The following is a 25,432-nucleotide window of genomic DNA, read 5'->3' as shown; positions in this document are numbered from 1 at the left end:
AAGTTTCATTCTTTTGCATGTGGCTGTCTAGTTTTCCCAGCACTATTTATTGAAGAGGGTTTCCTTTCTCCATTGGATGTTCTTGGTTCCTTTGTCGAAGATTAGCTCTCCGTAGATGTGTGGTTTTATTTCTGGGCTTTCAATTCTGTTCTGTTGATCTGTGTGCCTGTTTTTGTACCAGTACCATGCTGTTTTGATTACTATAGCTTTGTGGTATATTTTGAAGTCTGGGATGGCGATACCACGAGCTTTGTTCTTGTTTCTCAGGATTGCTTTGGCTATTCAGGGTCTTTTGTTACCCCATATGAATTTTAAGATTCTTTGTTCTCTTTCTGTGAAGAATGTCATTGGGATTCTGATTATGATTGCATTGAATCTGTCAATAGCTTTAAGTAGTATGGACATTTTAACTATGTTCATTCTTCCCATCTACGTGCATTCAATATCATCCAGTATATCTTTTTGTGTGTGGAAGAAGATTGGCCCTGAGCTAACATCTGTTGCCAATCTTCCTCTTTTTGCTTGAGGATGATCGTTGCTGAGCTAACATCTGTGCCAGTCTTCCTCTATCTTGTGTGTATGATGCCACCTCAGCATGGCTTGATGAGCCATGTGTAGGTCCGCGCCTGGGATCCAAACCTGTGAACCCTGGGCCGCCAAAGCGAAGTTTGTGAACCTAACCACGACGCCACCAGGCCGGCCCCTCAGTATCCAGTAGATCATTTTTAGTCCTTTCAGGAAGGGCTGATGTTATGCTGATACTGTGGTGTTTATAGCTGGCATGTATTCTGATTGGCCAGTGCTCATGCTATAACAGTTAGTAAATATTTTTAAATTCATTTATGCCTGTAAGATAGATGTAAGCAAAAAACTGAGTCTCTGAGGGATGAAGTTACTTGCCCAAAGTAAGTAACTAGTGAGGAGAAGCGCCAAGATTTAAACTCTGGCCTCCGTTGTTCTAAAGCCCTAGTTGTCATGGAATTTTGCAGTCTGGCATCTGAGACATGTCCCTTAAAGTCTCCTATTCTTGGTGACCCCAAGATTCCTTCAGAAGTTAGTGGGCCTGTAAGAAGAAAGTCATGGAGTCGTTTGAAGAAATAGCAGATGAAGAGGTCCCCAAAGAACCCCGAATTTACGTGTCCCAATCGTTGAGGCACCTGACCAGGGAGATTCTGGCCACCAAGACACAAAACTGCTTCACTCAGACTAAAAGAACCGAGATCACCATGATCCAGATTGCCTTCTCCATCGGATTAGACAGCATATGGCGTTTCCCTTACCTGTGTCATCGGAATGGAGGAGGCAAGGCCAGGGACCTGGATCCTGAGTTTTAAGGAAGAAGTTTGAAGGCTGGGAACCTAGACTCTTGCATCCTGGGGAAGGAGAGAACTCAGGGGAGGGTACCCAGACTCCTAAATGATAAAGAGGAGGGGGGCCAGGACTCCTAGCTGCCTGAGCACAGCTCCTGGCTCCCTTCTTCAGGCAGCTTTATCCTGGTGTACTTCTTCATGCTCCTCTTGTTTGGAATTCCCCTCTTGTACATTGAGATGATCATGGAGCAATGGCTTCGTGTGGACAACGTCCGGATCTGGAAGCAGCTCGTCCCCTGGCTGGGCGGCATAGGCTACGCTAGCATAATGGTGAATGAGGGGCCCAGCCAAGAGGCATTCCAGCTCACCCCGTGTGGTCTCCAGGTCCCCTGTCTCCGCCCATCCTGCCCGTCAGGCCCACTGTATCCATCCCTAGGTGTGCATCTTGGTGAGCTTGTATAACAGTGTCATCATTGTCTGGAGCCTCTCCTACCTGAGCCACTCCTTTGATCACCCTCTGCCCTGGAACGAGTGCCCACTAGTGAAGAACATCAATGTCACCGGTGAGGAGAGGGAGAGAGAGGGCCAGCAGGGCCAAGGGAGGCAGGGGCGCCAAGGAGTGAGAGGCAAAGGGGAGGAAATGAAGAGCAGGGACAGGCACCAGGTGAGGTGGTGCCTAAGCACCTGGGTCCCTCCAGACCTCTCTTGCCTTCGGACTGTGTCCCACCAGTACTTCTGGTATCACACCACCCTGAGTGCCTCAGGCCACATTGAGGAAGGGGTCAAGGCCCTCGTCCTGCACCTCACCCTGGGCATCTTCGCAGCCTGGTTCCTCCTCTTCTTAATCATGATTACGGGGCTAAAGGTATCAATACCAGTAAGCCACCCCTGACCACTGATCCCGCTGCCACTTCACCTTTGCAAATCCAAAGATCCTCAGGCTCTTTTCCCCGGCACCCTCCAACTCTCTTCTCCAAGCCCCATGACCCTCCACCCACCCAGAGGACAAGCTCAGATGTGGCCACCCAGCATCTCCATCAGGGATCCTCAGGGAGGTGTCCTTTCCCCAGGCAGCTGTGTCAACCACTGTTCTCCCAAGGAACTGCTCTTCTCTCATCCATGACATGAAGGAATGCCTTGTATCGACCCAACTCCCTCTTCACCATCCCTCATCCCTGTGTCACTGCTTGTGGAGACCTACAGGCAGCCTTTGAGATGAGACCATAGCCTCACCCCCTGAGCCTTGCATCCACCACCTTCCAGCAGTTTGACAGTGCCTGTTAACCCCTAAAGGAGCCAATTGGCACTGATTCCTTTCCAGAGTTTCCCATTTAGAGAATTTTATCCCAATCCATACTTCCAATCCATCCCCTTGGCACCTGGATAATCTCCTTACATGGAAAATTTATTTCAGTGTGTAGATCCTTTTTGTTAACTTCACCTGCGTCTATGCAAGCCATTAACTTTCACCCCACGCATCCCTGAAACTCAACTCACCATCTCTTCACGGCCTCCAGAATAAACCACTCACACAAAAGCAGACTTTACTAAAGGCTTAGGAGAGCGCACTGGGGTGGGAGCTGGGGGGCTTCCCTCACCCATCCCAGAGCAGAAAAACGTTAAAATTCCTATTAACCGTGTTCCTTTCTCCTAAAGTCTCTTCTCAGTTTCTTTCTCCCCTCCTTCACCTATGAAGTTCCATGCAGCCTTCAGCCTCACTGGCTCCTCTCCCCTTGGTACTTTCTGTCCCTAAGCTCACACAGAGGCAATAAAACCAAGACCCATGAATTAGCAGTGTCCAACTGCACCACCACTTAAAAGCCATCTTTACTTGGGGCCTCACCCCTTACTCCTGAGCAATTAATGGGTGGATTTTTTTTCCCCAAACAACATTGTCGCCTCCCTAGAATAGTCCTCCCATAGCCCCCTCTTGTTACCTCTGGGCCACCTTAACACTGCTCACCTCCATCTCTCTATTCCCGCTGACCTGCAGTCCCCTGCTGATGCTTGCCTCTGTCTTCCCCTCCTCCCCACTTCTCCTGACTTCTGGTTTTTGTCATGACCCACCCGACCAGATGCTGATTTTCTCAGTATTCCTCCTCTACATCCTCCTCCTCTGCCTCTTCATCCGAAGTCTTTTCCTGGAAGGTGCCATCGCCAGCCTCAGACGTATGGTGACCATAGAGGTGAGGCCGGGGACTCCAACCCTTCTCCCTCCCTCAGCCCCCCAGGCCTTCCCTGAGTCTCCTTCCCCTACATCTTTCCTTCTGCCCCCAGCCTTCCTCTCATTCCTCTGCTCTCCACCCAGCCTGCCCTTCTGCCAGCTCACTGGTGGTTCCACCATCTAAGCCCACTCTCCAACTCTCTCACCCACCCCTATCCACAGCTCTCTGCCTGGGCCTCGCTGGACCTGTGGCGTCAGGCAGGAAGCCATGTGCTCTATTCCCTGGGCCTGGGCATGGGCACCATCATCAACTTGTCCTCCTGCAAGACTGGAGGCAGCAACTATGCCCAGGTGGCCTCCTTGATGGCCCTGGTCAACCTGGTGACCTCATTGCTGGCCACATCCATCATCTTTATAGTGCTGGGATTCTGGGCCGCCACCAGTGGCCACGCCTGTGTTGAGAAGTGAGTAATCAGAGCCTTGCAGATCCAAGAAGAGATCCCCCTCCCTCTACCTTAGCAACCCCCCAGCCTCATGGACCTTCAAACTCAAACCTCTCCAACAACAACAACAACAACAACAATAATAATAATAATAATAATATCACATTTGTTCTCAGAGAAAATAGCCAAAAAGGAAATATTCTAACATCCACCACTTTATAGATAATAGTCTCAGAGACATGACTGTCCAAAGATTTCCATAAATTGCAAAAGGTGTAAAGAACATTTCAAAATCAGTTATTTAACTCACAAAGAAGGCTGTTAGAGCGTTCTGAGCCACATTCAGTGGTTATTGGCCTGGGCTGCATATTGGAATCATTTGCAGCCTTAGAAAAATGTTTATGTCTGAGTCTCACCCCCAGAGATGCTGATTTACTTGATCTGGGGTGCATTCATGCATTGGGATTTTTAAAAGCTCTAAGGCAGAATTCTTCTTCAGTTGGGATGTTGAAGGATCCAAAAGTCCGTGCTCTCATGGTAGCAGCAATTTTTCAAATGGATAAAATAAGAATCTTACTTTCCTATAAAGTTATTGAAGAGCAGTGGACACAAAGAAGCCATAATGAATTAAATCCTAGAGAGTAATGAGCCCATCGTAAGTGAGCAGAGAGTCCCGAGTGCCTGTCTATCTGGGGGTGAGCGCCTAATCTGGGTGCAGGTGGGTGGAGAAGCAGGTCTGTTATGGGTGGAGAGACTTTGCATAGACAAGAAGAGACCACCCAAGGATTTAACTACAGCTTGGGCTGCCAAGAGATTGAAATCTCAAAGAGACCCCAAAACACAAATCAATTGCTTGGCCTAACAATTTCCTTCACTCTATTCCCACGAATTGCGTTGAGGAAGTGGCAGAAGCTGCCGTGGAGTCAGGGCCAGCAAGCAGAGGGAATGTGTACAGTCTTATGGGGCTCAGATTTATGGCCCCGCCAGAGTTGAACACAAAGATAAACCAAAAACATCGAAAGCTATGATCTAACCATTCCAACTCAAATTATGACAACATCAAAGGAATTAGTCCCTGCTGGGGGGTGCAGAAAGTTAGGGGCATGGCTCAAGGGCAAAGTGAGCTTTCCTTAATCCCATATGAAGGCAGAGAAAAACTTAACTAAAACTGTCACCCAGCCCCAGTTCAACTCAACTCTTAGAAAAATATAAATTATTAGCCCTCATCCTAGTTGCCTAGAAGGCTTACATTTATTGAGACTAAACAAAATAAAACAAATAATATACTTTTATCCTTTGTTCCTCTATATAAGATGTCCAGCATAAAATTAAAAATATCAAAACATTCCAAAAACCAGGAAAATGTAACCCATAGCCAAGAGAAAAAAGAAGACCCAAAGATCATCTAGACATTAGAATTAACAAACAAGTACTTTAAAACGACCGTTATGTTGGGGCTGGCCTTGTGGCCAAGTGCTTAAGTTCACAGGCTCCACTTCGGTGGCCCAGCGTTTCACCAGTTCAGATCCCAGGCCAGACACGGCACCGCTCATCGAGCCACGCTGAGGTGGCATCCCACATGCCACAACTAGAAGGACCCACAACTAAAAATATACAACTATGTACCAGGGGGCTTTGGGGATAAAAAAGAAAAAATAAAATCTTTAAAACAACCGTTATAAATATGTTAAGAAATTGAATAGAAAAGAGGAATGACGTATGTGAAGATAATGCAGATATTTTAGGAAAGATAAGAAAAGTCTAAAAAAGAACCCAGTAGAAGTTCTAGAACTTAAAAAGTAAATGAAATGAAAGTTTCACTGGATGTGTTTAATATGGCTTGGAAGCAGCAGAAGAAAGGGTCAGTGAACTTGAAGACAGCTAAATAGAAGTTACACAAAGTGAAGAACAGACAGAAAAAAAAATGAGGAAAACTGAAAAAGAACATTAGTGACCTGTAAGACTAATATACATATAACTGGAGAGAGAATTGGGGCAAAAAATTTTTTAAGTAATGGGCAGATTTTTTCCAGATTTTATTAAAAACATCAGCCCACAAATCTCAAAAGCTTAGAAAATCCTGAGCAGGATAAACACAAAGAAGATCACACCTTGGCACATTGTGGTGAAATTTCTGGAAGCCACATAGAAGTAGAAAATGTTTAAAGAAATCAAAAAATTAAAAAGTTCCTTGCATACAGTGGAACAACAATAAGAACGATAGCTAACTTCTTGTTAGAAACGAGAAATTAGAAGACAATAGAATTAAATATTTTAGAATGCTGAAAGGATCTCAGCCTAGAGTTCTATATTCATTAAAGGTATCCTTAAACAATGAAAGTGAAATGAAGACATTTTCAGATAAAGTTGAGAGAATTCATCACCAGAAAATCTATACCAAGAGAACACTAAAGAAAATTCTTTTTTTTTTTTTTTTTGAGGAAGATTAGCCCTGAGCTAACTACTGCCAGTCCTCCTCTTTTTGCTGAGGAAGACTGGCCCTGAGCTAACATCCATGCCCATCTTCCTGTACTTTACACGTGGGATGCCTGCTACAGCGTGGCTTGCCAAGTGGTGCCATGTCCGCACCCGGGATCCAAACTGGCGAACCCCAGGCCACCAACGTGGAACGTGCGCACTTAACCGCTGCACCACCGGGCCAGCCCTTTTTTTTTTTTAAGAAAATTCTTGACTGAAGGGTTTGTATATAGATTTCCTAAAAGCATACAGTTGAAAAAGTACTTTCAGAAACCCTATTGTTCCGAACATACTTAAAAGTTTTCCAATAACCGAATAACCTATCTTTTAAAATTTAAATTAATTAAAATTAAATTTAAAATTAAATTCCTCAGTCATGTTCGCCCTGTTTCAAGTACTCATAGCCACATCTTGTTAGTGGCCACCGTATTAGACAGCACAGCTCTAGAGTAATCATCAAAAAACAAAATAATAAGAGGCACAACTCAAAAGGCAATAAGAAGATAAAATGAAAGCAAAAAATTATCTGATAAGTACCAAAAAAGAGGCAGAAAAGGAGGACAAAGGAGTAGAGGAGACAAAGAGAAACAAATAGCAAGAAGGTAGACGTAAACCAAACCATATCGATAATTACATTAATCACCCCACTTAAAAGGCAGTGATGGTCAGACTAGATAATGAGAGACTCAAATATATCCTGTTTACAAGAGATCTCCTGTATGAAGACACAGTTAGGCTTAGAGTAAGAGAATGGAAAAACATACCATGCAAACACATAATCGTAAGAAAGCTAGTGTGGCTATATGAATATCAAACAAAGTCAAAAAAAGTAATACCGGAGATTAAGAAGAGCATTTCATAATGATAGAAGGGTCAATTCAGCAGGAAGACCAAATTATATAAATGTTTATGCACCCATAACAGAGTTTCAAAATAAAAAATTTTAGGAACTAAAGAAAAAAACAGATAAATCCATAATCATTGTTGGAGATTTCCACAGTTCCCTCTCAGCAACTGATAGAAAAGAAAGAAAGAAAATACAGACTTAAAATATTAGGAATAAAAAAAGGGAGCATCATTATGGATCCTGTAGACAGTAAATGGATAATAAGGAAATGTTGCGATCAAATTTATACTGATAAATTCAGTAACTTAAAGGAAATGGACAAACTCCTTGAAAGGCACCAATTATCGAGATTGACAGAAGAAGAAATAGAAATCTAAATGGCCCCCATTTCTGGGCTTAAAATTTACATTTATAGTTTAAAACCTTCTCACAAAGAAAATCCTAGACCTATATGACTTCACTGGTGAAGTCTATCTAACATTCAAGGAGGATATAATACCAACCCAACACAAAATCTTTCAGGTAAGAAAGGAAGCTGAAACACTTCCCACCTCTCTTTTTGAGGCCAGCATAACCCTGATACCAAGACACCTAAAGGACATTATAAGAAAAGAAAATTACAGAACAACACCCTTCATCAACACAGATGAAAAAATTCTTAACAAAGTCTTAGCAAATTTAGTCCATATTATATAAAACAAATAATACACATTATGAGTGAGAGAGTTTATCCCAGAAATTAACCATCTAGTGTAATCCACTACATTAACAGATTAAGAAGAAGAACGATTTGACAGAATTCAACACCTATTCGTGAAAAAAAAAAAAAAACAAAGAAACTAGAAGTAGAACAGAACTTACTCCATCAGCTAAGGCAGAGTTTCTCTATTTCGACACTATCGGAATTTTGTGCCAGATAATTCCTTGTCGGGGGGTGGGCTGTCTGGTGCGTTGTAGAATGTTGAGCGGCATCCCCAGCCTCAACCCACTAGATGCCAGTGTCAACCCCCCACTTCAACTGCGACGACCAAAAATGTCCCTGAGGAGGGAGGCTGGAGGGAATCACCATTAGCTGAGAACCATTGTGTAAAGAATATCAACAACAACAACGAAAACACAGCTACCATTATTCCTAACGGTGGAATGTTGAACACTTTCCCCTAATATTGAAAACGAGGCAAGGATACCTTTCCATCATCTCTGTTCAACATCATAGTGAAGTTCCCAACCAGTGAAGAAAAGGCAAGAAGAAAACATAAAAAGCACAGAGACTGGATAGAAAGAAGTAAAACTCTCTTTATTCATAAACGGCATAAGCCCGTACTTAGGAAACCCAAAGGAATCAACATTTAGGATTCCTGTGCGTTTAGGAAAGTCACACAAGAAAAGTCAACATACAAAAATAATCATATTTCTACGAGCTAACAACAAATAATAGTTAAATGGAATTTAAAAAACAAACCCACTTACAATAGCGTCAAAACTCATCAAATAGTATGGCTAAATTTCATAAAAGATGTGCAAGATCTCCATAGTGAAGACTATAAGGCATTGCTAAGGGAAATTAAAGACCTAAACAAACGAGGAGCTATGTTACGTTCATGGATTTGAAGAGTCATTGGTGTTCAGATATCAGTTTTCTTCAAACTGATCAATAGCTCCAGCACAATGGCAATTCACATCCCAGCAAACTTTAGCATAGAATCGATGAGCTGATTCTAAAATATGCATATGGAAATGCGAAAGCCCTAGGATAGTCAGAACAATCTTGAGAGAACAAGTGGGAGACTCATACTACTGGATTTCAAGACTTACTATAAAATTACAGTAATCAAGACAGTGTTACATTGGCTTAAGGACAGACCAACAGATCAACAGAACAAAATAAAATAAACCAACACACATGTGTGATCAGCTGATTTTCACTGACGATGCCAAAAGCAATCCCGTGGTAAAGGGAAGTCTTTTCAATACACAGTGCTGGAAGAGCTGGATAACCACCTGGACAAGAATAAACTTTGGTCGCTACCACACACCAAACTCCAAAGTTAATTCAAGATGAACCAAAGATCTAAATGTAAAAACTAAAACTATGAAGCTTCTAGAAGAAAACTTAGAATATCTTTATGACCTTGGGCTTAACAAAGATTTTTTTTTAACTAGGATACAAAAAGCAAGAACCATAAAAGAAAAAGGTGCCAAGACGGATTCATCAAAATTTAAAACTTCTGGTCAGCAAAAGGCACCACTCTGAAAATGAATAGGAAAGCCACAGACCGAGAGAAAATAACTAACACACACACACACACACGTATGTATGTATATGATAAATCACTTTTATCCAGAATATTTTAAGAACTCCCACAACTCAAGACAAAACCAAACAATTAGAAAATGGGCAAGTCTTGCACTCAAAAGGACATATGCAAATGGCCAGTAAGCTTATTAAAAAGGGTTCGATATCATTGGTGTTGAAAATCATCAGAAATTCAAAGTAAAACCGTAATGAGATCCCACTTTAATACCCACCAGAATCATTAAAATTAAAAAGACAAACTGTAAAGTGTTTGTGAGCGTGTAAAGCAACTGGAAGTTTCATGCGTTGTTGGTGGGAGTGTAAAATGATATGACCGTTTTTGGAAACTGTTTAGCGGTTCTTATAAATATACACTTCCCATGTAACTCATTATCCCTCCCCTCCTACTTACCCCAGGGAAATGAAAATCACGCCACAAAAAGACGTATAGAAATGAACATTCAGCCCATCTGTAGACATTTTGGCTTCAGCATTATTCATAATGACCCAAACTGTACACAACTCAAATGTTCGTCAAGAAGTGAACGACAGGGGGCTGGCCCAGTGGCGCAGCAGTCAAGTTCGCATGTTCTGCTTCGGCGACCCAGGGTTTGCCGGTTGGGATCCCCGGTGCAGACCTACGCACTGCCCATCAAGCCATACTGTGGCAGGCGTCCCACGTATAAAGTAGAGGAAGATGGGCATGGATGTTAGCTCAGGGCCAGTCTTCCTTAAAAAAAAAACCCAAAAAACACAAACAAAACAAAACAAAAAGAAGTGAACAGGGGCCCAGCCCCATGGCTGAGTGGTTAAAGTTCCATGCACTCAGCTTCAGTGTCCTGGGGTCTCGAGTTTGGATCCCGAGTGCAGACCTGCTCCACTCACCAGCCATGCTGGTGGAGGAGGATTGGCACAGATGTTAGTTCAGGGCCAATCTTCCTCAGCAAAAAAGAAAAAAAAAAAAGTGAACAGATAAATCTTAGTAAATTCATTCAACCAACAGAATACTATTCGTCATTAAAAAGGAATGAACTATGGACATGTGCAACAACATGGATGAATTTCAGACATCTTATTGAATGCAACAAGCCAGACACAAAAGACTACACATTGTATGAATCTATTTATAGGAAATCCAAGAACACAAAACGAATATGTAGTGAAGGAAGTCAGTAGTTGCCTCTGGAGTGGAGGGAATAGCCTGGGAAGAAGCCCAAAGGAGCTCTCTGGAGTGGTGGAAATATTGTGTGTCTTGATTGTGGTGTTGGTTGCATGGGTCATTTGTCAAAACTCATTGAAGTGTACATTTAATATCTGTGCTTTTTAGTGTCTGTAAATTATAGCTCAATAAAAACGGTTGTTTTTTGTTTTTTTTTTAAAAAGGCTCCCAGGTGATTCCAATGAGCAGCCTAGACTGAGAGCCACTGTATCCTAGGGCGGTGCTGTCCAATAGATAGTGTCACAAATAGCTCTTTTTGACGGAAACCCTCTACACCTGCACTGTCCAGTACGGTAGCCACCAGCCAGGTGTGGCTGTTGAGCACTTGAAAGGTGGCGAATGTGACCAAATATGGCAAATGAGACTGAGGAACCGAACTTTTAATTTTATATAATTGTAAGTAATTTTTGCTTAGCCCTGCGTGTCTAATGGCTATCATATTGGACAGGGTGGTCCTAGAAGAACTGCCACCGGAGCCCCCTGTCCTTTGTCAAATAGAGCTTCGCAAACCATAATGGGCCTTAGGAATCTCCTGGGGAGGCTCAGGATTCTGCGTTTCTAACAAGTTCCCAGGTGGCGCTGCGGCTCCACAGAGCCCGCTTTGAGTCGCAAGGCTAGATAAGGAAACGTGGAGCTGTAGATTGTCAGAGAAGCTTTCTAACCAGGAGAATAGAAGAGAGCTGAGTGTTGGGCAGCATTTAAATTAAGTAAGCCTGGTATGTATGGCCCAGTGACCCCATTCCCAAGTATATACCCCAGAGAAAGTCTCACACAGCCCCGCCAACGGGTGGTCATCGTGGCGATGTTTGTGATCATGGGAGGCGGCCTCGTTGTTTGGGGAATCACATATAAAACATGGATCGTAAATATGGATTACGCAGTCCAGTGCAGTAGTCAGAAACAAGAAACTCATTCTACGTTCAGCAACATGGAGATATGGCCAAAAAATTGAGGGAAAAAAATAACGAAACTCTTTATAGCACCATGACATGTAAATGATGATACACACAAAACAACATATTTTTCCACAAAGAAATGCTCATGTTTAATGTTATTTTCTCCATCCCCTTTCCATTCCTCTGCTTCCCCTTCAGGGGCGTCTCAAAGCTGATGAAGCTGATAGACAAAGGGGTGCTGCCTCAGGATGCTAAGCCCCCAGAAAACATCCTGCTCCAGCCCCCTCTGGATTACTTAGACTGGATCAGCAGCCTCCCTCGACACCTCCAGGACCAGGTCGTCCACTTCTCCCCGTCCTGCAGCATCAAAGAGCAGAAGGAAAAGGTGTGTTTGTGCGGGCAGGAGGGTGCTTCCCACAGGCCCCAGAGGACACTGGGAAATGTATTTCCCAGGAGCCTGTGGGCCACCTCAGCATCTTCTGAAGGAAGTAACAGTGATCGTCACGTCTCCATCACCATCTCGTATGTGCCAGGGCCTTTGCTAAGTTATCTACTTCAATTCTCACTTCAACTTTAGGATCCCTATTTGTCAGAGGAGGAAACTGAGGCCCCAGGAGCTGGCGCTCACACGCCTTACAAAACCGAGAAAGGGAAACGCTCGGCCCTCCGCCACCCACCCCCCGCTCTGTGCCTCTTTCCTCTGCCACCGCTACTCCATCACGGCACCACTCCCCCTGCTCCAGACCCGCCACTGCCTCTGAGCCTTCTCCCCCACAGTTCATGGAGGGCCCTGGCCTGGCATTCGCAGCCTTCTCCCAAGTCGTCTCGTTATTCCCTGCCTCTTCCCTCTGGGCCATCCTCTTCTTCCTGATGCTTGCCGTCACGGAGCTGAGCACCTTGATAAGAATCCTGGAAGGCATTGTCGTTCCCAGCCAGAACTCCATCTTCAGGAATTATCCCCAGCTGCTCTCAGGTACCACGGATTCCCACCCCAGTGAAAACCCTGCCCTGCTGCCCCCAGTCCCCAGGCCACCCCCAATCTCCAGGGCTCGTTCGACCCCTGACCCAGCCCTACACATACACCTCAGTGTGGCCAAACCTGCCTCTGCCTTAGCAGTCGTCTGCTTGGGAGGTTTCCTGGGCAGCTTCGTCTTCACCAGTCGCCCCGGCAGCTACATAATGTCCTTGTTTGATGACCGCCTGGTCCCGCTGACCCTCATCACCATTGTGGCCTTCCAGAATGTGGCCCTGGCCTGGATCTATGGAGCTAAAAGGTGATGTCCAAGCCCCGGGGTCTGCCCAGCCAGGAACCCCATCCGAGGTCTCTGAGAAGAGTTGGGGGGTGATCCGCCCCCTCTGTCCGTCCCACAGCAGGGAGGTCCAGCTCAGAGCACGACAGTGCAGGCGGGAGTGATCAGAGGGCAGCCAGGTGGTCCTGATGGAAGGAGCAGTCAGGACTCAGGGGACTCAGGTTCCCCCACCATTGGCCACATGAGCTAATCTGAAGGCAGAGGGCTGGAGGGGTGTGCCCCCCTGGATCAGGGGATTCCCAAGCGGAGAAAAGAGGCAGTACCCAGCCTCAGGGAGGACCTGGCAGCCCTCGGCAGGCCCAAAGCATTGAACACCTATGAGAGAACCAGAGGGCTGGTGAGCCAACCCTCCCAAGCGCTCCAGGCCCTGGTGGCTGGAGGAGAGCTCCTTTCCAGACGTCCCTGCTCATCGCCTCCACCCCAGGTTCAGGGAAGAAATATCGAGTGAGCTGGGCCACTTTCTGTGGTCCTTCTTCACTTTCCTGTTGTGCTACGTGACCCTGCCCGGGCTGCTGGCCCTCCTCATCATCTGCCTCATCCAGCTCTACCAGAGGGTACCCCCCTACTACATTGCCTGGAACAGCAGCGTGGTGAGGTTCCCCCACCCTGGCCTGCCACTCTCACTCTGGGGACCCCTTATCAGATCTCCCCCCACAGGATCCTAGGTCTGGGCTCCTACCGTCCCCAGGGACCCTTTAGCCAGCTTCTCAGCCCCTGGGGAATCCAATCCCCAGGAGCACATGAACTGAAACCCTGCCACCATTGCCTCTTCCTCCCCGCCTGCCCCTGGCTCTCTCTGCCCCCAGACCCAGGAGGTAAAACAGCCCTACCCACAGAACACCCTGGGCTGGGTCACCTTCCTCAGCATCCTCACGCTTCTGCCAATCCCAGTCCACCCACTTTACCAGTGGTGGCACCTCCAGGACCACATTGCCTCTGAACGCTTTGAAAAGCCACTGTCCAAAAAGATGCCCTTGGCGCCCATCAAGCACTTCGCATGGCCTAAGCACCGCTTGGTGAAGTCCAACTTCAAGATGCAGGAGGGAAACAGCGAGAGCTCATTGAAAGTGTTCAGCCTGACCTTGGACAAGGGGCCGGACGTGGTCCCCTTACGTCAGTCCAACCTGCCCTCCAGTGTGACCAGTCAGGACTCTTCCTGGCTCAGCCTGCCTCGCATTTCCTCCCTGACTTCCATGTTGTCCATAAGGAGTGCCAGCCTAGTCCCTTCGAGGCAGCTGAGCCCAATCTCAACAGAAATAGACAACAGTGACAAGCACGGGGAGACCAAAGAAAATCACAAGAAATCTGTTCAGTAACTGCTGACACCACCCCTTTTTCCAAGGCAGCAAATCCACCCCATAACTGTCCACATTACTGCCCATTTTGCTACAGGAATAACTGGTTCTACCAGAAAGGAGGGGGAGGGGCACGTGGACAACTTTCCTAGCAACCGGTGACATCACTTATTTGGCCTTGGAAGGAAATGGACAACTCGGGAGCTCTTCCCTCTCCTGGAATAGTATCAGTTCTGCTAAGTGGACCACTCTGCTCTGGGATTGGAGACCTCAGAAGAAATCAACTGAACTGCTCACAGGGTTGGACCCAGTGCCCCCTTTCTTCCTGTGAAGTGGGGGCACCATTTTGGCATAACGGTGATGGGCATCACAGCACTTTCTAGGACCCAACCTCCCTAGTTGTCATGGAGATAGACAGTGTTCTCTCCAACCCCCCACTTCCCAACCAACCTAGATCAGTGGGCTGGCTAACTTCTCGAGGACTGTCCTCTCAGAATGGATCTGGAGCAACAATTCTGTGGGCCAATAAATTGGTCCACTGGGACCCCAAGCACAGGCTGTGGGCATAGCGTTCTTTTTGTGAGCAGCTCAGATGTCAGCCTCCTCCCACACACACATCCACCAAATCGCCAACCTCTGGTGAACTGAGTATCCAGCGTGGTGACCCCAATCTCTCTCTGCCTTCGGGACACAGATACGGAGTTTCTAGATCCCTCCTTGTCCTGGAGTTGAGCCAAACTGTGGGGTAACTTTGCAACCGTCACTATCACTCAATCCAGAAGGTGTGTTAATCCCTAAATCTAACTTGGTAATTGGTGACCAATGTGTCCCATGACTGTCATCTCACTCCTGCTATCAAGAGGCTAGCATGCTGGAACAGCACCGGCGTGGAGGTCCTCTCCAGCTGGCTATTATGCTTCGTTCCTACTTCCGGCAGAGTCTCTCAGCCACTTGGGCCCTGGGAGGTGGGTCACATGGTTTCCGTGGGCTAGGGACCAAGGAGTCTTGGAGAACTTGGAGCTTATTAGGTTGTCTACGAGAATAGTTAACACTACCCAGCCTCTTCAAATGTCACACGGAGTTAAGGCAGCTTAGGGAGTGGAGGCGCCTTCTAGAAGGCACACCCCCTAGTGATTTCCCGGGCAAAAACTCTTCCCTACTCCCCACCCCCAAAGGTCCTGACCTTGGGGATAAGTGCCAGCTCCCATCACCACTCACTCTGGTTCCCAATCACTTCCCAAGTCTTCGCCTGCCCTTCACACCTTTTGTTTACCTGGGAGATCTCTAAACATTCTTTATCACACTCCCCTATCAGTGACGACAATTTGAGAAAATATCCCCAACATATGTAGAAAATTTACATGTGAAATACTGTCATTCTACATACTTAATATCAATAAAGCTTAACTTGTTTTGCTTGTTTTGGTTAAAAAAATAGATATAAGTAGAAATTCTAAATTTTTCTTCGTGCATCCCCAATGTAATGGCTTCTACAGCCTCATTTGGAGAGCCCTGAAAGGGTCAGAGGCAAAAGGCCCCACGGCCTCCCCACACCCGAGCCTCTCACCTCCTTCCTCCTCCCTTGCTCTCCAGGGACCCTGGGTCTGAGGTGACCCAGCTCGGGAAACTGGAGCTGAGCAGAGTAGGCCTGGTCCCCCTTCCACCCTCACCCTCACATCTATGTCTTTCTTCACCTCTCAGAGCCAGGACGGGCCACCATGAACCAGGTATCACCAAGCGTCTGGTGGGAGTAAGATAAAAGCCAGCATAAGTGATGCATCTAAGTCAGGTAGAGATCCAGCTCTAAGTTTGTTTTTGTGAGAAGTTGGGGGATGAGAAGTCCTGGCACAGAGGACACTGTTCCAGGTGCTGCGAGAAGTCCCTGTGCTCTTGTTAATACTTGGACAGGGCAACAGACAGGCCCTTTGCTGGGTTCCTCCACCCACCTCTCCTTTCAGGAAGTGGATACTGCAGGAGGCTCAGAGAAGAAAACTGCCCTGAGGTCAAGCAAGCCTTCAGTGATTGAGGCGACAAGAGGATCAAAGTCTTCTGGCTCCTAGTCTGGGGTCCTTTCATTTTTTATGTCCCTACCAGGCTAAATGCTTCTTGACCCTTACAGCTGGAGTGCTGTCATGTGACCTACATTCCCCACTCTAAGGCATTCCCACAAGCTTGGAGGGGAAAGCAAAGACATGCGAGGTGACCTCTCTGTATGAGGTGTCAACTTAAAAAGCAAATTTGCCTGGCATTTTACCCTCAAAATGAATTTATTTTGGAAAAGCCAAAAGAATTGCAATTCAAGATGTGCATGCTGTGGCAAACCATAGGCTAATCCAGAGAACAAAGGAGGGGAGCTGTTTTTATAGAGAAAAAGGGGGAGGGTGAGGGGCTGCTCTAAGGAAAGTCTATTGGGGGAAAGGAACAGTTCAGGGAGGCAACGGGGCTTCTCATTGGCTGAGCTGTGGCGTTTCTCATTGGCTGAGCTGTGGTGTTTCTCATTGGCTGAGCTGTGATGTTTCTCATTGGCTGAGCTGTGGTATTTCTTATTGGCTGAGCTGTGGTGTTTCTCATTGGCTGAGCTGTGGCGTTTCTCATTGGCTGAGCTGTGGTATTTCTTATTGGCTGAGCTGTGGTGTTTCTCATTGGCTGAGCTGTTGCCCGGTGGGGAGAGAAATCTTCCTTCAGTAGTAAAGTAGTTTTACTTCCAGTCCAAGATGCAACTGTCCCTCTCTTCTTGTTTGGTGTAATTGACTGATGTGTGATAGGGCGTGAGAGCTCCCCCTACAGGCCTTCCTGACTCCAATTTCATTAAGGTTTCTTTTATTAATTTCCGCAGGGGAGGTTGGTGGTCTTGGTGGATGTGGGGTGGAAGCCTCCAGCCCCCTGCACTGGGCTGCAGTGGGTGAGCTATCTCTGCTGGACAGTCCTGCAGCATGAGTTTGGTTGTTGTCTTTGATTTGGATGACCATTCCATTGACTTGGTGAAGCCACATGGGTGGTGTCAGCAAGTAGTTTCAACCAAAACAGGAGTCAGCAAATTTTTCCTACAAAGAACTGGATAATAAATATTTGTGGCTTTGCAGGACATGTGGTCTCTGTTGCATATTCTTCTTTGTTACTTATTTTTCACACCTCTTTAAAAATGTAAAAACTGTTCTTAGCTCACAGGCCAGATTTATCCCACAGACCGTAGTTTGCCAACCCCTGACCTAGGGCCATGTCAAGCCACAAAGGGAATGCTGGTGGCTATACCAGAATTTAGTTTGAACTTCTTAGTTAGCCCACTTTGGGCCAGGCTGCCACCTGGAGGATGTAACCACCAGGCTGTCCAGCAAGAAGAAAGAAAGGTGACCCAAGGGGCTGGCCCGGTGGCATGGTGGCTAAGTTCACGTGGTTCGGATCACACACCACTCATCAAGCCATGCTGTGGCAGCGTCCCACATACGAAATAGAGGAAGATGGGCACAGATGTTAGCTCAGGGCAAACCTTCCTCACCAAAAAACAAAAAAGAAAGAAAGAAAGAAAGAAAGATGACCCAAGAATAGTCATGGGGCAGAATCCTTAATTTTCAAAACAGGTCTGTATGAATCCCTACAATTTTGGTCTCAGTCACTATCCAGGAGGCAACCAAGAAGAGAGGAAGCCTCTCTGGAAACACCCACATTCAGGGACCAAACTGCCTCAGGTGTGTGGACCAGAAGGAGGTGAGGAATGTAGAATCAGGAATATATTCTTGAACAGATTTTTGAGGAAACTGTTCTAACAATCAATAATACCAGATCCCAGTGTACGGAGGGAAAGGAGAAAGTCCCAGCCAATACCTTAACCATCAACTGCCTGCAATCTGGCTTCTGCGATTGGCTTTGGGGTTGAACGGCTGCTGGACCCTAGTGGACACCACCAGATTTTTTTTTTTTTAAAGATTGGCATCTGAGCTAACAACTATTGCCAATCTTCCTTTTTTTTTTTCCTGCTTTTTTCTCCCCAAATCCCCCCAGTACATAGTTGTAGGTGCTTCTAGTTGTGGCATGTGGGACTCCGCCTCAACATGGCCTAATGAGTGGTGCCATGTCCACGTCCAGGATCCGAACCCTGGGCCGCCGAAGCAGAGCGCGCGAACTTAACCACTTGGCCACAGGGCCGGCCCCACCAGATTTTAACTTAGCCAACCAGCAGCGAACCAGGCCCGGCCACTTATGGGAATATCTGTAGATCAAGGCGCCACTGAGCCAGCGGCTTGGTTTCAGGCAGTGGAGTAGGGGATAAAGTTCCCCTCAAAGGGGTAGCTGCTACTTTTCCATCGCAAAACTGAGATGACAGGAGGACCAGGCCGGCTGTGTTCTTGAATTACCATTTACATTTAAGCATTTTGGACCTTACTAGTTGTCAAGTTCAAGCTGACCTACACCAAAATGGAGGTGTAAGGTTAGGACATCACAAGGTCTCCAGGAGTCAGGCCTTCCCTTCAAGGCGAGCTTAATAACAATTCATAGCCGCCTTTTCTTAAAAGGGGTGTACCTAGCGGCTGCATCAGGCAGGTGGCGCTGTTGTCCAGGGAAACGGCCTCTGCGAGCACTCCGGAGACCACTAAGTCATTAAAGTTGCGATTTTCCTTTCTCCTTTTGGAATTCTGCCTCGTTTCTGTAGCCTACCATGCAGAGGACCACACGTGCTACAGTCCCTGGATGGGAGAATCATCTGACACTTATGGGACATTCACAGTATGAACACGCAAAACATCAATACCAATTATAAGTTCGATAGTGGAAGCCACAACAGCACATTGAATTGGCCCAAAGTCCTGACCCCACAAAGTGACTTCAGCTTCCTTTTCCCCACTGTGAACCTTATCAGTTGAATTCAGGTGCATTTTCCTCCTTGGGGAACGTGGACCAAGGAGTCTAACATGCGTGAGTCAGGGACCACAGCATCAGCTTAAGAGAAATCTCTGCCTGTGGGATATGGTGTCTCCGGCTTCCGTAAAGGCTGATCCTTGTTGGACCTCCTTTGCAGTTAGGGGCTGCAGGACCAACAGTTTGTCTTTTCTAAGCTATGAAATATCCATTTGAGCTCAGACAGTCCTCAAGATGACGGCCTTCATTTTGTCTTCATCCAAGGCCCATCCATCCTTAGTTAGTGATGGGGTGGCAGGCAATGCAACACAGGTAGTGGAGGTCACTACCAAAAAGTGTCATTCCTTCCAGAGATGTACAAACGGCCAACAAGCACGTGAACAGAAGTTCAACGTCATCACTCATTAGGGAAATATAAGTCAAACCCATAATGAGATACCACTTTGCACCCACCAGAATGTCAATAACCAAAAAAAATGGCAAGTAACAAGTGTTGGTGTGGATTTGAAGAAACTGGAACCTCATACATTGCCGGAGGGAATGTAAAACGGTGCAGCCCCCGGGAAAATCAAGTTGGCAGTTCCTTAAAAAAGTTAAATATAGAAATATCAGCAATTCCACTCCTAAGTGTCTACTCAAAAGAACTGAAAACAGGTGCCCAAACAAAAACCTGTCTGTGAACGTTCATAGCAGCATTATTCACAATCGCCAAAATGCAGAAGCCACACAAATGTCTGTCAATGGATGCATGGATAAAATAAAAGTGATATATCCATATGATGGATCTTATTCAGCCGTAGAAAGGAATGAAGATACAACATGGACAAATCTTGAAAACGCTGCACTAAGTGAAAGAAGTCAGACACAAAAGACCACATATTTTATGATTCCATTTATATGAAATGTCCAAAACAGGCAAAGCCACAGAGACAGAGAGCACGTGGGTGGCTGCCAGGGGCCGGGGGAGAGGAGAATGAGAAGTGAGTTCTTAATGGGTGCAAGGCTATTGCTTGGAGTGATGAAAACTTCTGGAATAGCTAGTGATAATGACTGTATAACATTGTAAATGTACCAAATGCCACTGAAGTGTGCACTTAAAAAGGGACAAAATGGTAAATTTTATATTATATGTATTTTGCCACAATAATAAAATACAAATTGGAAACAACAAAATAAAATCGCCTCTATTTACAGACAGCATGACTGTATACACAGAAAATCCTAAAGAATCTGCAAAAATGATACTAGAACTAACAAAGAGAATTCAGCAAGGTCATAGAATACAAGATGAATATACAAAAAAATCAGTATTTCTGTATACTAGCAATAAGCAATGAGAAATTTAAAATTATTGAATAGTAGCTTATACAACAGTATATTGTATAGGAATACATCTAACAAAATATGTGCATGATTTGTATGCTGAAAATCACAAAGAGTCCAGACAGAAGTCAAAGAAAATCTAACTGGGGCCAGCCCCGTGGCCTAGCAGTTAAGTTCAGTGGACTCCACATTGGCAGCCCAGGTTTGGATCCCAGGCACGGACCTACACCACTTGTCAGCAGCCACCCACATACAAAATAGAGGAAGATTGGCATGGATGTTAGCTCAGGACAAATCTTCCACAGCAAAATAAAATAAAATAAAATAAAGGCAAAAATAAAATCTTTTTTTTTTAAAAAAGACCTAATTAAATTAAGAGATATGCAATGTTCATGGATCAGAAGATGCAATACCATTAAGATGTCAATCACATTAAGCTGATCTGTAGATTCAATACAATTTCAAACAAAATCCCAGCAGGTTGTTGGAAGAAACTGACAATCAGATTCCAAAATCTATGTCAAAAATCAAAGGAACAGGAATAACTAAAACGATTTAGAAAAGGGAAAGCAAAGTTGGAGGACTCACGCTACCTGGCTTCAAGATTTCGTATAAAGCTATGGTTTCGAAACAGTATGATATTGGTGAAAAGACAGACATATAGATGTAGTGAACAGAATAGAGAGCCTAGAAATGGACCCACACATATGTGGTCAATTGATGTTCAACAAAGGTACCAAATAATTCAGTGGAGAAAAAAAACAGTCTTTTCAACCCACAGTGCCAAAACAACTAGGCAACCCATATGCAAAAAAAATAAATAACGTTGACTCTAACATTACTCTCTCTATAAAAATGAACTCCAAATAGATTGAAGACCTAAATGTAAAACCCTAGACTATAAAAGTTTGAGGAGAAAATCTTTGTGACCTTGGGTTAGTTGTCTCTCAGGACAACAGAAGTATGAAACATAAAAGAGAATGTTGACAAAATTTCTTTGTTAATTTGAAAATTCTGCTTTCCAAAAGACACCATTAAGAAAATGAAAAGGTAAGCCACATACTGAGCGAAAATATTTGCAAAACACATATCTGGTAAAGGAGTATCCAGAACATATTAACTTTTACAATTCAATGATAAGAAAACAAATAACTCATTTTTTAAATGGATAAAAGATTTGAACTGACACTTGGCCAAAGAAGCTACACTGATGGCAATAAGCACATGAGAAGATGCTCAAGATCATTAGTTATTAGGGAAATGCAAATTAAAAGCACAATGAGATACCACTACAAACCTGTTAGAATGGCTAATTGAAAACACTGATAAGAGCAAGTGCTAGTAAGGGTGCAGAGCTACTGAAACTCGCTTCTACGTTGCTGGTGGAAATGCAAAATGCAAAAGGTGCAACCACTTAGGGAAAGAGGGGCACTTTCATACAAAGTTATACAGACGCTTATTATACAACCCAAACACCCCAATCTTAGGTCTTACCCAAAAGAAACAAAAACATATGTCCAATACCCACAGTTTTCTCAAATCCAATCCAGGTTTTGTAACAGCCCCTTGGCTTGTCGAAGTCTTTACTCCATAGGAGCAACTAAATCCATTCCAGGTCTTGGCTTCAGGTTTGAGCAGCCGCGCTGTCCCTTTAATATCTCAGGTCCTCAGCCTTCAGTCGTAAAGTACATGCATTCTTGAGTCCTTGCTGCAGTCTGTTGCCCCTTTTCTCTGACGACCTGCAGCCTCTCTATCTGGAGTTTTCTTTTTTGTATAAAATGCACCCCTCTTTCAAATGACCTGCTGGCTTGGGGGTTTAGTGGCTTACATATTCTTCTACTGATGGTCACTCTCCCTCCCCGACATCTGAGATCTGGAGCAGACAGCTTGGGGGGCCCTGCTGGATCCTAGGCTAGTGGATGCCAGAGCTGTCCCATGCCCTCAGCTGCCCCTCCAGAGGACCCTAGACTAGTAGATCATGACTACACTGCTCACTCTTGGTTAATGGACGCCCAGTCACTTACTGGCCTTGCTGGTGACCTACCATCACTCCTAAGAGGGAATACCTTCCACCTTCATGATGGCCCAGTTAAACTCTGCAAGGCTTCCAAAAAGACAGCACCAGCACAGATGGAGACTTCTCCTTTGTGGTCACCAACTACCATGCAAAGGAGTCAGGATATCCACCACTCAGGCTATGCAATGGAGAAGTTTCTTGAAATATGTTCATTGAAGGAAAACATATAAGTAGGGAGAATTTAAAACGTAAACTTATAGGGCCGGCCTGGTGGGGTAGTGGTTAAGTTTGCATGCTCCACTTCGGCAGCCTGGAGTTCGCAGGCTTGGATCCCAGGCATGGACCTAGTACCACTCATCAAGCCAAGCTGTGGCAGCGTCCCACATAAAACAGAGGAAGATGGACACAGATGTTAGCTCACCAACGATCTTCCTCAAGCAAAAAGAGGAAGATTGGCAACAGATGTTAGCCCAGGGCCCATCTTCCTCACCCCAAAAAATAATTAATTAATTAATTAAATAAAACATAAACTTATAGCAGTATTTTAGGGTAATTTCTCAAGAGTCAAGATTCCTTTTCAACTAAGGGACTTTCGGTTTCCAAACGGGTTTATGCATGTAAATGAAGTGAGAAGTTGTAAAACTTAACTAAACTACTTTACTATTGAAGGAAGATTTCTCTCCCCACCCAGCAACAGCCCAGCCAATGAGAAATGCCACAGCTCAGCCAATGAGAAACACCACAGCCCAGCCAATGAGAAACGCCACAGCTCAGCCAATGAGAAACACCACAGCTCAGCCAATGAGAAACACCACAGCTCAGCCAATGAGAAACGCCACAGCTCAGCCAATGAGAAACACCACAGCTCAGCCAATGAGAAACACCACAGCTCAGCCAATGAGAAAGTGGCAGCTCAGCAAACAAGCAGCCAGCGTTGCCCTGAACTGTTATTTTCCCCCAATGGACTTTGCTTTAGAACTGCCCCTCCCTCTCCCCCTTTTTCCCTATAAAGGCCCCTCCCCTTCTCTGTTTACTGGATTTGCCTATGGTTTGCCTAGCATATGCATCCTGAATTGCACTTCTTTTGGCTATACTCTAATAAACTCATTTTAAGATAAAATAACAGGCAAATTTGCCTTTTAAGTTGACCATACACAGTTCGACAGAGATAAATTAATACAAAGGTCTCAGATAAATTAAGTGGGTTTCAGGAAACTGGGAAAGGAGTAGAAAGAAACACAGAGTTAGCACAGACCTATTTACTGCACGAAACAGATATCACCCCCAGGACTGGGGAGATAAAGGGAAGAGAATAGTTATCAGAACCTAAACTGTCCGAGAAGTGCTCCCTGTGGAACTGAAACCCAGACTAGAAAAGGGGCTGCCTGGAGCTGCCCTGAAGGCCTAGTAGTTAAAGTTCAGAAAGTTCAGCGCTCTCACCACTTCAGCAGGCTGGGTTCATTTCCTAGGTGTGAAAATACAACACCTGTCAGTAGCCCTGCTGGGGTGGCAGCTCACATAGAACTAGAAGGACTTACAACTAGAATATACAACTATGCACTGGGGCTTTGGGGAGGAAAAGAAGAGGAAGATTGGTAACATGTTAGCTCAGGGTGGAATCTTTCCCCACAACAATTATGACAAAAAAGAAAGGTTTCATTTACTTAAAAAAAAGAAAAACGTTGCAGGGGGAGCTGCCTGGATGGAGCTGGTGTAACTGAAGGCAGACAATGAAACTGATTCTGGGAGTGCTGGGGGGGGAAAGCTAAAAGCTACAACCCACTACTGCTGTCAGAGGAAGCAGAGTTCTGGGGGGACGCCTAGGAACTGGAAGCAAAGAGAAAGGAGCAAGTCCCTTCTTCCTCCGCCAGCCGCTGGGCTCCTTCTAGCGCCCCCTTTAGGCAGAGCCTAATAGGAACCCAGCTGACAAGGCAAAAAACGTGGCTTGCAGGATTCCAGCCCCAGCATCACAGAGTGGAGTATAGAACGGCGGATTTGGAGCTGAGACAATAACTTAAAAAGCCAGCACGCCGACTGAGTGAGTTCCTAGGACTTTGTAGCATCTGACATTTCTAAATACAACTTGATGCTTTACCAAGGCTCTGGATCCAGATTGCCCAGGTTTCTATTCAAACGCAGCCACTTTCCAGCTGTGTGACCTCGTGTGTGTCACTTATCTGTGCCTCAGTTTTATCTGCAAAATGGAGACACTAGGACCTACCTTATATGGTTGTCATCGGAATTCATTGATTTAGGACTTGTGAAGCACTTTCCAGAACTCAAGGCCAGACACAGAGAGAGCACTCCAAGTTCACTGTTTTGTTATTATTGGCACCACTGGCATTACCATTATTATTACCACTTGGGTTAGCGAGAACCAATTCAGCGTCTCCCAGAGAAGTCGGGCTGCCACGTAACACTTGGCAATGTTTCAAAGCTACTCTGCACCCACAGTGGCAGAGAGTTGGAATTCCTCCAATTTGGAGAAAGGATGTTTTGGTTTTGATTTTTGGATGTGTTGGTGGTTGTCTTGCTATTTACCTAATAATCGCTGTCAGTTCAGCCTTCTCATTACCAGTTTAGTTTGTTTTGGGTTGTTTAGTCAAACTGCATGTATAATCATGCATATTTGCCTCAATTCTGTGCGTGCGTGGCCTGCAATTTCCCACTAATTAGACTTTTTAAAGACACATATGCAGTTATCGCCTCAAATTTGCATCATCTGTTCCCCGATTGCCAGAGCAGATGTAGAGAGTGCCCACCCACCCCCACTTCAGGAAGTAATTTGCTTTTTATCACTGAGCTCTTTTTCCACTGGAAAGTAGAAACTAGAGGGGGTTGCAGATGGCTGGGGTTCTTGTCCGACTGAAGCGAGAGCCATCAAAACAGTGCAGACCAGAGGTGCTGGGCCTGAGGCACAGGAAGAGTCACGCTAAGAGGGAACAGACCTCGAGATATGTGAAACAGAGCAGCAAACTGA

The 25,432-nt window shown here is 45.4% G+C and overlaps 1 protein-coding gene across 1 annotated transcript; it reads left to right on the top strand.

The window, feature by feature from the left end:
• The first annotated feature begins 1,079 nt into the window (after positions 1 to 1,079).
• Positions 1,080 to 16,284, top strand: LOC106838313 (orphan sodium- and chloride-dependent neurotransmitter transporter NTT5-like). The gene is made up of 12 exons (XM_070499545.1): positions 1,080 to 1,302; positions 1,483 to 1,640; positions 1,747 to 1,873; positions 2,009 to 2,175; positions 3,386 to 3,496; positions 3,697 to 3,938; positions 11,852 to 12,038; positions 12,431 to 12,626; positions 12,768 to 12,927; positions 13,388 to 13,553; positions 13,770 to 14,076; positions 16,217 to 16,284. The coding sequence occupies exons 1-12, from the start codon at positions 1,080 to 1,082 to the stop codon at positions 16,282 to 16,284; spliced, it is 2,112 nt and encodes a 703-aa protein (XP_070355646.1).
• Positions 16,285 to 25,432: the final 9,148 nt, after the last annotated feature.

The sequence above is a fragment of the Equus asinus genome, chromosome 26 (assembly GCF_041296235.1).
Source record: "Equus asinus isolate D_3611 breed Donkey chromosome 26, EquAss-T2T_v2, whole genome shotgun sequence".
In the NCBI taxonomy this organism is placed as follows: domain Eukaryota; kingdom Metazoa; phylum Chordata; class Mammalia; order Perissodactyla; family Equidae; genus Equus; species Equus asinus.
This window is presented reverse-complemented; position numbering and strand designations above follow the sequence as displayed.